The sequence below is a fragment of the Theropithecus gelada genome, chromosome 20, assembly GCF_003255815.1.
Source record: "Theropithecus gelada isolate Dixy chromosome 20, Tgel_1.0, whole genome shotgun sequence".
In the NCBI taxonomy this organism is placed as follows: Eukaryota; Metazoa; Chordata; class Mammalia; order Primates; family Cercopithecidae; genus Theropithecus; species Theropithecus gelada.
The window spans coordinates 64,262,837-64,276,466 of NC_037688.1; the positions used below are offsets into that span (position 1 = coordinate 64,262,837).

The 13,630-nt window shown below is 41.0% G+C and overlaps 2 protein-coding genes across 3 annotated transcripts in view; both read right to left on the reverse strand.

Annotated features, from left to right (window-relative positions):
* VPS35L (VPS35 endosomal protein sorting factor like) overlaps positions 1-5,011 on the reverse strand; it is a 148,509-nt gene extending 143,498 nt beyond the window's left edge. For both annotated transcript variants that reach the window (XM_025369694.1, XM_025369693.1), the window contains exon 1: positions 4,680-5,011. In XM_025369694.1, coding sequence (XP_025225479.1) covers positions 4,680-4,963 — 284 coding nt within the window. In that variant the 5' untranslated portion in view covers positions 4,964-5,011. The remainder of the gene's footprint in view (positions 1-4,679) is intronic.
* Positions 5,012-9,149: 4,138 nt separating this feature from the next.
* CCP110 (centriolar coiled-coil protein 110) overlaps positions 9,150-13,630 on the reverse strand; it is a 29,112-nt gene continuing 24,631 nt past the window's right edge. Inside the window, exons 14-15 of the mRNA XM_025371465.1 lie at positions 13,106-13,191; positions 9,150-10,504 (exon numbers count right to left, since the gene is read on the reverse strand). Of these exons, the coding sequence (XP_025227250.1) occupies positions 10,452-10,504; positions 13,106-13,191 (139 nt within the window). The 3' untranslated portion in view covers positions 9,150-10,451. The remainder of the gene's footprint in view (positions 10,505-13,105; positions 13,192-13,630) is intronic.

The window sequence follows — 13,630 nt, forward strand, 5'->3', positions numbered from 1 at the left end:
GTGTTTTCTGTCCCAATAGTAATTCTAATGAATTACTAACAATCAACAGCTGAGCAAATGCTAGATCAAAACAGAAATATGACTTCATATGCAACAGTCAAATAACAGTTCTCATTTATTACGCACTTACTATATACCAGGCTCTGAGCCAGCCTTTACCTCCATTTCCTCATTTAATCAACTCAATGAGATAGGTACTATGCCCATTTTTCAGATGAAGAAGCTGAGGCTGTTAGAATGCTGGTATCTTGTCGAAAGTGAGAGCAGCAATAGAAACAGATTCAGTAGTTCTATAGATTATCTATAGGTCATGTTGAGAACTTTAAAAAATAAGCGTATGTCTATTTCCCTTAAAAGAGCGAAGTTTTGGAACGAATTTTATTTTTTTAAAAAAGGGGGATGGTGGTGAAAAAATACCGCTTCTGGGCCGGGCGCAGTGGCTCACGCCTGTAATCCCAACACTTTGGGAGGCCGAGGTGGGTGGATCACCTGAGGTCAGGAGTTCGAGACCAGCCTGGCCAACATGGTGAAACCACGTGTCTACTAAAAACACAAAAAAATGAGCCAGGCGTGGTGGCACACAACTGTAATCCCAGATACTTGGGAGGCTGAGGCACGAGAATTGCTTGAACCCGGGAGGCAGAGGTTGCAGTGAGCCGAGATCACGGCACTGCGAGACTCCATCTCAAAAAAAAAAAAAAATACTGCTTGTGGAAATAAATCTTAAAATGTTTTTTCCTTCCTAAAAGCCCACAGTAAACCATCATATTTTGATTTTCTACCACTTCTTTGATGATTTCCTTAAATTTGCTCTCTGATCCCTAAGTCTGAGATGTTAAAGCATTTTCTTTAATCTCTGGACCTTTGGTAAGGCTAACAGCGACCTCTTGTGGGCATCTCCTCAAAAATCATTCCTTTTCTTTTTGCTAATATACTTTATATAAACTGGTAAAAATTCCCCATAATTCCAACCCCCAGCAACGTAAAGGGCTTGTCTGGATCACTGGCACCTGCCACAGGAGAAAAGGCCACCATTTCACACCTCCACTATTGGCTGGGCTTAGCCCTTGGCTACTCAAAGCATGGTTCACAGACCAGCAATGATGTCATCTGGGTGGGCTAAAATACCCCACGCCTACAGAATCAGAATCTGCATTTTAACGAAATCCTCAGGTGGTTTATATGCACATGAAAAGTTGACAACAGCCTATTTTTAAATTATTTACCCCTGATCATACGGATACACAGAAATCCCACTATGATTAACCAGATTAATCTCCTTATACTGGAAACACCAAAATCCACTAAATGCTTTGCCCAACTATTTTAATTCTCAAATAACTTTTTGGTTACTAATCACATAATTGGACCACACAGCTTTTTCTTCCACAATCACAATATTACCCAGCCCCCTTCACCGCTACACATAAAAAACTCTTAAAATGATGTAGTGATTCTGCCTCCAAGGGTTGATTTTTTGTGGGGTTTTTTTGCCTTTTTTTTTTTTTTTTTTTTTTTTTTTTTTGCTTTTTTGAGACAGAGTCTCACTGTGTTGCCCAGGCTGGAGTGCAGTGCCACAGACTCAGCTCACTGCAACCTCTGCCTCCTGGGTTCAAGCAAATCTCCTGCCTCAGCCTCCGGAGTAGCTGGGACTACAGGTACCCGCCACCACGTCTGAGGAATGTTTTTTTTTTTTTCCTCTGGTAGAGCCAGGGTTTCACTATGTTGGCCAGGCTGGTCTTGAACTCCTAACATCAAGTGATCCATCGGCCTTGGCCTCCCAAAGTGCTGGGATTAGAGGCATGAGCCACCTTGCCTGGCCCAAAGGGTGGTATTTTCAAGTGTGCTATAACCACAGGATTAAAGGGAAAATGTGATCTAGGGTATACAGGACATCTCATGTCCTAGCCAGGCCAAAATACAGCAGGGATAGCAAAAACTGTGGCTAAAAAGAGGCATTCCTGGGGAGACTCATGACAAGGCAGTGGGATTTGGGGAACCCCGCAAGCCAGAAACCTCAGCCCAGGATATATAGATTTGAGGTCCAGCTGACAAGGATGATTAGTATCATAGCCTCTGGCTTCCAAACCTCAGCTATCCCTTGTGGGGCTAATTATTTTAAGTAAACTGCTTCATTTCTCTGCCTCTTTTTCTTCATCCAAAACATGGGGTTGTTTTAAGAACCGAATGACATTACACGTTATACACTTTACGAGTGGTGTCTGACAGAAAATAAGGACTTGATAAATGCAAATTTAATGACAGAAACTCATTTCTCCTCTGTAGTCCTTCTCAGTCTCCTCATTCATTCATAAATATTATTCAGCACTCACCATCATGTTTTAGGTGCCACATACAAAGATGGACAAAACTCAGTCCATTGTTTTTGTTTTTTTTTTTTTGAGACGGAGTCTCAATCAGTAGCTCAGGATGGAGTGTAATGGCATAATCTTGGCTCACTGCAACCTCCACCTCCTGGGATCAAGCGATTCTCCCACTTTAGCCTCCCAAGTAGCTGGGATTACAGGAACCTGCCATCATGCCCGATCACTTTTTGTATTTTTGTAGAGATGGGCTTTCACCATGTTGGGCAGGCTGGTCTTGAACTCCTGACCTCAGGTGATCCACCTGCCTCGGCCTCCCCAAGTGCTGGGATTACAGGCCATGAGAGACTGCGCCCAGCCAGTCCTTTTAACTTTTAAGGAGCAAGAAGTCTATTAGGGAAACAGAAAGATGAATGTGCACTTCGAAGGAAAATGTTTAGAGCACGGGCCAGGCGCGGTGGCTCACGCCTGTAATCCCAGCACTTTGGGAACCCGAGGTGGACGGATCACTTAAGGTCAGGAGTTCCAGACCAGCCTGGCCAACATGGTGAAACCCCGTCTCTACTAAAAATACAAAAATAAGCCAGGCGTGAGGGTGTGCGCCTGTAATCCTAGCTATTCGGGAGACTGAGGCAAAGAATCGCCTGAACCCGAAGGCGGAGGTTGCGGTGAGCCAAGATCAGGCCACTGCACTCAAGACTGGGTGAGACTCCGTCTCAACAAAAACCACAACAATAAAATGTTTAACACATGGCCAGATTAGGAACTATAGAGACCCTGAACAATAAAAGCGTTATGGCACCTGTTTGCCTGCTTATAATATAAAATTAAAATGCCAAAGGTAAAAATGTACTGGGATGCAGAGATTAAGACAGCATCTCCCTGGATTTTTTTATTGCAAACTCCAGATAAATCCGCTGAAGTCAAACGTTTCCCATGTTTTTGATAAGCTTTTTGGTCAAGCTAGCATGACTTTTTTATTTTTATTATTTTTTTGAGACAGAATCTCACTGTGTTGCCCAGGCTGGAGTGCAGTGGCACGATCTCAGTTCACTGCAACTTCCACCTCTCAGGTTCAAGCGATTCTCCTGCCTCACCCTCCCGAGTAGCCGGGATTACAGGTGCGTGCCACCACGCCCAGCTAATTGTTGTGTTTTTAGTAGAGACTAGGTTTTGCCATGTTGGCCAAGCTGGTCTCGAACCCCTGACCTCAGGTGATCCGCCAGCCTCGGCCTCCCAAAGTGCTAGGATTAGAGGCGTGAGCCACCGTACCTAGCCAGCATGACTATTAACTGAAAGAAAACTCAGGCCGTGGAAGTGCTCAGAGGCATTCAATGCTGATGCAGCGTGTCAAGGAAGCAGTCTCTTAAGTGTTGGGCAAGTGAAAGGAATAAGACGAAATCAACTGTTTGTCAAGCACAAAAGCAGAAGGTTGTACCTGATTATTTCTAAGGTCTTTCATTTGCTCATTTAATCTAAGCTACTTCACATCATTTGAAGAGAAAGTAAATTATCTCGCTTTCTGAGAGATTCTCCGTCCTCAAATCCCACTATCATCACCAACACAAACTTGCTCAAGTTCTTCACTCACACACATACCACCTGCTGAACCCTGACGCTTCAGTCACTCACTCCTAGCTACTCCACACAAGGGACCTAAGGGCCTGCCAACCAGGCACACGCCACGCCCTCCCCTATGGTGAACTCCTGTTCATTCTCCAAGACCCAATTTAACTGTTCCTCTTTGAAGCCTTCCCCCAGCCCCTTGGTGGGGATAATCACTCCCTTCTTGGTGCCTCAGCCGAATGCCTTCTTTGGACATCCCCTCTACTGTGTGTCTGCTCCATTATACTGTGAGCTCCTTGAGGCCAAGGAATACGTCTGAGGGCTGTGCTTAGGGTAGGATGAATGGCGGCCATTTTACAGATGAGAAAAGCAAGTCTCCAGGTGAACAGAGGAGCTCAGGACATTGACCAACAGCCAGGTCTCCCGACTCGTCCAGACTTAGAGCTGAGCCCACCATTACCCTCATCCAGCGACCCCAGAACCCGCGCCAACTTCTGGGGACGCGGAAGCCTGGAAACTCAAGTCTTCTTTAAGGAATGAATGGACAGGGACCCGTGGAAGGCGCAGAGAGGCAGCAGACTGGGAGAGAACCAAGAACCCGCCCGTCTGGCTTCAGACTGCTCCACTGGACCGCGGTAGCGGGCAGGGATTCTACGGTCAAGACAACTTGGGGGTGGGCGGTCGACCACCATAACCAGACAGACAGGAATTCACACTCTCAGACCCAGGCCGACCCCATCACAACTAAAACAGCCCCTCCCAGAAGCCCACCCGCCGCTGCTTCCTTACCAAGGAAAAACCGCCATCTTCCCAATCACATGACCGCTTGTTCTGGGGCCGTCTGCTCGGCTTCCCATCCAGACCCCGCCACGCCCCTCAACCCCGGCCGCCATGTTTGTGAAGGGCACCTGCCCCGCCCCACTAAGTCCGCACTGCACCTTCTGCGGGCGCCATGTTTGTGAGGGGCAGGCGACTTTCCGAACAGCACAGACTTCATTTTCAGCTGACGCCATGCTTGTGAGGGGCAGCTGCCCACTCCGGACAGCCCAGGTTACAACTTCCGCCGGCGCCATGCTTCTGAGGAGCAGCGTCGGTCACGGCCAGCGTGCCCTAGAGTTTCTGTGAGCCATGATTGTAAAGGGCAGCTGTCTACAGTGCCGGGTGGTCCCGCCTGCGGGCGTCATGATGGTGAAGGGCTGGACTGCTGTTTAGCCCACCTGCGTCCTCTAGGGGCGGAAAGGACTCCAGAAGGCGGCGGAGCGAAGACGCAAACTGAGGTTCAGCCAGCACCTGGTTTTGCGGCTAATGCGCTGTTTGGCGTGGGTCAGCCATGCCCCCTCTAGGCCGCTGCTTTACCCACTGCTTTGCGGGCGGTTTTAGGCACTTCCAGAATGCCCTTCCCACGACTAGCAACCAAGGGCTGCCCTAGATCCAGTATGATTGACTGCCAATAATGCACGGGGGGGAAATTAGGGTTCGCATTTCGTCCAACTTGGCAAAGCAGTTTCTAGGAAGGTGGATATCAATTTCGACCCCAGAACGTTTTTAAAGTTATTTTAGGCCGGGAGCGGTGGCTCAGGCCTATGATCCCAGAACTTTGGGAGTCTGAGGCCGATGGGTCACCTGATGTCAGGAGTTCAGGACCAGCCTGGGCTACAAGAGCGAAACTCAGTCTCAAAAAAAATTTTTTTTTAATTATTATTTTTATAACCTACTTATCCATTATGGCCCCTTAGAGAGAAAGCATTCAATATTTTTATAACTCTTACTTTTCATTCGGGGGTGGTGGTCTGTGGTTGTTCATGGGATGGTGACCTATGACAGGGAAAAGGATCGTCTCCGGAACGGGCCTTCCAGTGTTCAGCTCAGTATAGGTAGGAAAGTATTTCCAGTCGTACCTACTGTTCCCAACACTGGAAGTGAACAAGGGTTAAAGAGTGGCCAGGGGAAAGCGAGGAGCTCTTCCCATACAGCCTTGCATGTTATCACATGCAACATCTCAATAAGAGGTCAAGGTGAGGAGCCTTTTCCTAGGCTCACATTACATGATTAGGCAGTAACAAGAGGAGGATTCTTAAAGTTGTGCAAATTAACAGCCTTGATGTGAGCTTCAACCTTCGTATTCTTTCCTCCCTCTCCTTCCCTTAGCAGGCTTCTCTCTCTTAATAAGTTAAGACATTTCCAGCTTGAGTTTTACCTTCTGAAAAGTCCAACTTTTAGTAGAGATGGGGTTTCACCATGTTGACCAGGCTGGTCTCAAACTCCTGACTTCAGGTGATCCTTCCGCCTTGGCCTCCTAAAGTGTTGGGATTACAGGCGTGAGCCACTGCACCTGGCCCAGGGGATATATAAAATAATGAGATATATCTTTCATGGAACTTGTAAAGAACGATTATATACAATATTTGTTTTGGCCAAATACTTTTCAATATCTATTTTTCTTTTTTCTTTTTTTTTTTTTGGAGACAAAGCCTCACTCACACTGGAGTGCAGTGGTGCGATTATACTGCGGCCTGTAACTCCTGGGCTCAAGTGATCCTCTTGCCTCAGCCTCCAGAGTCCCTAGGACTACAGATGTGAACCACCATGCCTGGCTAATATCTATTTCTTTTTTGTTTCGAGATGGAGTCTCGCTCTGTCTCCCAGGCTGGAGTGCAGTGGCACAATCTCAGCTTACTGTAGCCTCTGCCTCCCAGGCTCAGGCGATTCTCTTGCTTCAGCCTCCCAAGTAGCTGGAACTACAAGCATGCACCACTACGCCCAGCTAATTTTGTATTTTTAGTAGAGACGGGGTTTCACCATGTTAGCCAGGCCGGTCTCAAACTCCTGATCTCGTGATCCACCCGCCTTGGCCTCCCAAAGTGCTGGAATTACAGACATGAGCCGCCATGCCCGGCCTATCTGTTTCTTAATAGTCCTTCCCCTGGTAAATAAAAACAATCAAACTAGATTTTCTTTAAGATGAAAGTTTATTTTGCTTTTTGCCTAGAAACAAAACTAGTGAAAATAAAAGTATAAAAATAAATACAATTTACATTAATGAACATTCCACTCAAAAATAAGCAAAAAAAAAGTATATAAATAAAAATCCATCAAAAGCACAAAATAGTGTCTGGCACTTGTATGAGAAAAAGCTATGAACACCAAAAAAATGTGTAAAACATATGCTTTTATCTTTAAATTAAAAAAACACGCAAGTTTCTCATCCTTCCTCTAAAGCTAGTTTTAACTATCTTCAAAACATACTATTTGTTTTAACTAATTTGCATTACACACACACACAAAAAATACACAAAAACTGTTAGCATGTTTCTTACTGGAGAGACCCACAATGCTATGAATAAGCTGTATCCTGAGTTTTCAGAATGATAAAGCACAGTTTATCATATTAAGAAGACAATTTGATACTTTGCCTATAAATTTAAAAAAATTGACAACTTGGACTTTTCTTGACCATCTTCTAATTTTCTGGTTCACTCATTCAATACATGATACATCTCAATAAAGAAAATCAAGTTTACACCCAGGGTGGCTTATTATTTCTGTCTATAGCTGGATGTCAAAGTTAAATTTAAAATGGCACAGAAAATTGGAGAAAACAATCTTCATCTCCGTATTCTTAAAAGGATATTAAGTATACAGGCTGCATTTTCAAAATACCAGTATCTCTTTAAAATTTAAATTAGATTAAATATACACTATCTCAATTTTATGTGAAAAGCACAAAGCCCTTTTTGGAAATGGTATGATAAATTAATAGTGACATTCTCCCTCATGAAGGCATGTTTTCTTGGTAACATCTGTTGGTTGATACTTTCTTTTTCTTTTTTTTGAGACAGAGTCTCGCTCTGGAGTGAGGTGGCACAATCTTGGCTCACTGCAACCTCTGCCTTCCAGGTTCAAGCAGTTCTCCTGTCTCAGCCTCTCAAGTAGCTGGAACTACAGGCAGGCATCACCACGCCCAGCTAAGTTTTGTATTTTTAGTAGATATGGGATTTCGCCACATTGGCCAGGCTGGTCTCAAACTCCTGATCTCATGATCCACCCGCCTTGGCCTCCCAAAGTGCTGGAATTACAGGCATAAGCCACCATGCCCGGCCTATCTATTTCTTAATAGTCCTTCCCCTGGTAAATAAAAACAATCAAACTAGATTTTCTTTAAGATGAAAAGTTTATTTTGCTTTTTGCCTAGAAGCAAAACTAGTAAAAATAAAAGTATAAAAATAAATACAATTTACATTAATGAACATTCCACTCAAAGTAAAAATAAGCAAAAAAATGTATATAAATAAAAATCAATCAAAAGCACCAAACAGTGTCTGGCACTTGTATGAGAAAAAGCTATGAACACCAAAAAAATGTGTAAAACACACGTTTTTATCTTTAAATTAAAAACACACTCAAGTTTCTCATCCTTCCTCTAAAGCTAGTTTTAACTGTCTCCAAAACATACTATTTGTTTTAACTAATTTGCATTACCCACACAAAGAGTGCACAAAACTGTTAGCATGTTTCTTACTGGAGAGACCCACAATGCTATGAATAAGCTGTATCCTGAGTTTTCAGAATGATAAAGCACAGTTTATCATATTAAGAAGACAATTTGATACTTTGCCTATAAATTTTAAAAAATTGGTAACTTGGACTTTTTTTGACCATCTTCTAATTTTCTAGTTCACTCATTCAATACATGATACATCTCAAAGAAAATCAAGTTTACACCCAGGGTGGCTTATTATTTCTGTCTATAGCTGGATGTCAAAGTTAAATTTAAAATGGCACAGAAAATTGGAGAAAACAATTTTCACCTCCGTATTCTTAAAAGGATATTAAGAATATGTACAGTTCCATCCTGGCTAACATGGTGAAACCCCGTCTCTACTAAAAATACAAAAAACTAGCCGGGCGTGGTGGCGGGCGCCTGTAGTCCCAGCTACTCGGAGGCTGAGGCAGGAGAATGGCCTGAACCTGGGAGGCGGAGCTTGCAGTGAGCAGAGATCGCGCCACTGCACTCCAGCCTGGGTGACACAGCGCGAGACTCCGTCTCAAAAAAAAAAAAAAAAAAAAAGAATATGTACAGGCTGCATTTTCAAAATACCAGTATCTCTTTAAAATTTAAATTAGATTAAATATACACTATCCCAATTTTATGTGAAAAGCACAAAGCCCTTTTTGGATATCTATTATGGTATGATAAATTAATAGTGACATTCTCTCTCATGAAGTCATGTTTTCTTGGTAACATTTGTTGGTTGATACTTTTTTTTTTTTTGAGACAGAGTCTCACTCTGTTACCCAGGCTGGAGTGCAATGGCACAATCTTGCCTCACTGCAACCTCTGCCTCCCAGGTTCAAGCGATTCTCCTCTCTCAGCCTCCCAAGTAGCTGGAACTACAGGCATACACTATCATGCCCGACTAATTTTTGTATTTTTAGTACAGATGGGGTTTCCCCATGTTTGGTCAGGCTGGTCTCAAACTCCGGACCTCAGGTGATCCACCCGCCTTGGCCTCCCAAAGTGCTGGGATTACAGGCATAAGCCACCTTGTCTGGCCAGTTTTTATGGATACTTTTAATGGATATGTTAGTGATGAAAAATCTTAAACATGGGTGTCTTCAAGCAACGCAGAATTTTAACCAGGCAATATTCTTATCCTGAAATCTGGATTTATTATTATATAGCCCTTTATTCTCTCCTAAATCAAGCATGCTAGAAAAAACAGACTATGAAGAACAAAATATACAGACTAAATAGAAAATATAACTGCATGCAACATATTATTATTTTACAGAAATGGATGTAATAATGCATTCCCAAGAGCTACATTCAAGAAGATTGTGCTGTCTTCCCCAAATTTGTTACCCGTCACAGAAAGATCTTATAACCTACTACAAATGTTTCTAACAGTACTGGGGTAACAAACGTGAAGCCTACCATTTCTGTAAAACAACTAGTTGTTCACAGGAATGTATGCTTCTGACCAAAATGGTGACCCACATTAACTTCTGTAGTAGATTTTAGTGGACCACAATTGGCTACATGGTTATACTATAAGTCAAAGAATGTGGACTTTGAGCGGTTAATCCAAGTTTTTAAAGTTATAAAATGAGGGAAAGGGATTCTTCTGCAATAAGTTCCCTTTGAATCTAACTCAAAAATCACTATGCAGAGATGAATGAAATTTATGTTTTAGAACTTATTTATAATTTGTCTTATCTTTTCAATATTCTGTAAAAGTAAACCCAAACATCCTTGATGTTTACAAAAAGGGTCTCTGTAGACATCTGGGCATATAAAACAAACTTAGGTTTGTATAGGTAAGCACAGAGATGATGCAATTACTAAACACTAATTTGTCTTCACCCAAACTTATTATTAAGAGGAAAATAGGGGCGTGGAGCAGGAATTACCAAACTGACCAAATGAACTAGATAAGGGCTCAGCCTTCTGATGTCACTTTGTCTGTGTAAACAGAGTCCAGGGTTAAATAAAGTCTTGGGCAGGGAAAATAACATGGATAATAATCCTCCCCCAGTTTTATCCTAATGAATGTTGTCTTCTTAAATTGTCGCAACATTTGGCCGCTTTCTTTGGATTTTTCCTGCATATACTCCTAAAAATAGAGCAAAATTAGTATTACTTTTCAATGGTAGGTTTTCTATAATGATACAATTTAATGAGTTTTTACTCTGGAACAAACACTAAGCTAGGCAATATACATTATCATATTTAATCATTATATGAATCATCCTGAGGTAGAAATTGTTATGACCATTTTAAGTCTAATAAAACTGACGCATAGGAGAGCACTTGCCTAACGAACAGAGCTAGAACTCTGATAACCCAGTTCCACCTAATGTGTTATTTTACTTAGCCATTTTGCATGACCACCTCCTACTCTGATTAGTGGTTTCTGAATTTCACTATATAAACTCTAGTCAAGCACAAAACATCAAATGAAGAAATGTGTTTTAAAACTAAGTCAAAGATCACTTACGATAAAATCAGAGATTGCAATTTAGGTTTGTAAAACTATAACTAAATGCTTTGCAGCGTACTTTAACATTTTAGAATTCTAATTCAGTCTAAGAGTATGATATTCTATCATAACAAAAATTAGTTTTCTATAAATTGCTTAACAAAGAATTTGCCTCTGTTTAGAGCAAATCAAAACGTAATTTCAAATTTGTTTAAAACGTAATTCAGACCATTAAAACTCTAAGCAGGAAAGAGTAATATTTTAAAAAGCGACAATGGATTCCTGTGTTCAGATTCATAGTTAGCATTTTAACCAGCCAGTATCCCAAACTCTCAGTTTATATAAAAGAGTACAATTCTGTCTAGACAAGGTGGCTCACACCTGTAATCCCAGAGCTCTGGGAGGCCGAGGTGGGTGGATCACCTGAGGTCAGGCATTTGAGACTGGCCTGGCCAGTATGGTAAAACCCCATCTCTACTAAAAACACAAGAAATTAGCTGGGCGTGGTGGCACGCGCCTGTAATTCCAGCTACTCAGGGGGCTGAAGCAGGAGAATGGCTTGAACCTGGGAGGCAGAGGTTGCAGTGAGCCAAGATCACACCACTGCACTCTAGCCTGGGCAACAGAACAAGACTCTGTTTCAAAATAAAAATAAAAACAAAAAAGAATACAATTCTTTAGTCTCTTTCTATTGTGTAAATATGCACTCATGTGTAAGTAAATCTTTAGAAAACAACAGCAACAGATTTTTGTACTTGTTTAGATACATATTAATTGTACATGTTAATTCAAGGGTTAAGTTCATTTGTATTAATAATTATGTTTCAATGCAATTAAACCTCAATAGTTCAAAATAATGAACTTCATTGTATGTTACTAACTTCAATGACTGCCTATACATCCTTTATACTGTTGAGTATTGCTGAATAAAAACAGTACTTGCATTTTGCTTATAAGTTCACAAGTGACAAATAGTGGAGATGAAATGCATGAGAAAAGAACATGGAGAGTAGTCACTGTGGTAAATTGATATCAGGCAAAACAATACTAATTCCTCAATGATTTTCCAACTTGCTAGGTTTCAGTGCAATATAGAATATTAACATGAGAAAAACAGAAAATGTCTTAAAATTCCACAGGTCTGGTGTTTGGTCTGAGTCCTTTCAAATGGTTATCTTTCAAACTAGCTTATTCTGACTGCCTCTGGAGTAAGCAGTATCTTCAGCTATGTAATCCTTTAAGACAATTCCATTAACTGTCACTCTCAATGATTTCCAAAGATGATCTTTTAAATTACCCTATCTATGTGTGACACTATGAATTACATTCACTACAAACATACAAAAGGTCAGCCATCATTTCAAAGTTATGATCAATAGCTTGTTTCCTCCTAATTTGAAGGAAATCACTTAGTAATAAAAGCTCTAAAATTTGCCTAATTGTATATTAATGGAAAGATTAGAATTGATTAAAGGTTGAATCTTCAATGCCTGGTGATTAATTTAGGTTTCTTGTAAATGTCTAGAAAGCAGTATAGTTAAAGCACAACAATTGGAAAGTATTTTTAAATGGATCACATAATTTTTAAGTGAGCTTAATCAAAGTATCTCAACAAAGATACCTAAAAAATATTACAGCATTTGGTTAAGAGCTTTGAATTAGCTCAAGAATGAGTTTGTCTTCTTGCCACCATAAACAGAATTTTAAAACACAGTTTTTAGTTTAGCTATTACTCCTCAAATAATGAACATAAGGAGAGATTTAGCTCAAGCCTCGGACTGAGCAAAATATGAAGCCCTCCTCCCACTGGCATATTCACATGTGATCTTATAGTCTGAGGGAGAAAGTTTTATCCCCTTATGTGCAGACACACTTCCCCAAGCTGAACAGACAATGCACAGACTTAGCACCAGAGGTGATCATTATCTTTTATTCATTAAATAAAAAGGTTTTCTGAATTAAGCATGGCAAATTCTACAATTTTTTCAGAATGAAAAATACATGGTGCTTTCCATAGAAACATTATAGAAATCAAGACTAGAATCACACTTTTACTAAGACTTCCTGACTGCCATACAATGCTAAGACCAAAAAACACTAATAAGATGACCATGAATATGCCAAAATTATGGTGGCAAGGAAAGACAATCTATTCCACTTCTGTGGCCTGAGTTATGGGGCAGCTTGTGCACTTCCTTCTATTGAATGGGCTTCAGGAATTCATTTTCTACAAACCTGAAACAGGCACTCTGTTAGGCACTCTGCTCTGTGAAGGCTTCTGTCTATTTTGCACAACCCCCTTCACTGATGTCTTAGGGGTTCTAATTGAATATAAAAAAATTAATAAGTCACTGGCATTAAGGTCTAAATGTTCAAAATTCAAAGAAAGCAATCACATTGCATCAATTGTCCAAAGCACAAATAAGCTTGAAAAGAACTGAAGTCTCATGCATGCGCACAGTAAGGAAAGCTAAACTCTGGCTTCAGCAGGAGACTATAAGCATGAATCACACTCTGTTGGAGAATCACTTCGGTGATGCTGAACTTACTATATGGATATTTAAAATACTTTATGAGTAAAATGGTATGAAATGAAAAGTAAAAACATGCCAACATAAGACAGTAATTAGAATACACAACAGTACACCAAGAGGGTTACATTTGAAGACAAAACTTTAAAATATCTTTCCCAATGCTATAAAGAAAAAAATCCCATTTGAAAAACCATTATCCTTTATGTAAAGAACACTAGATTTATTT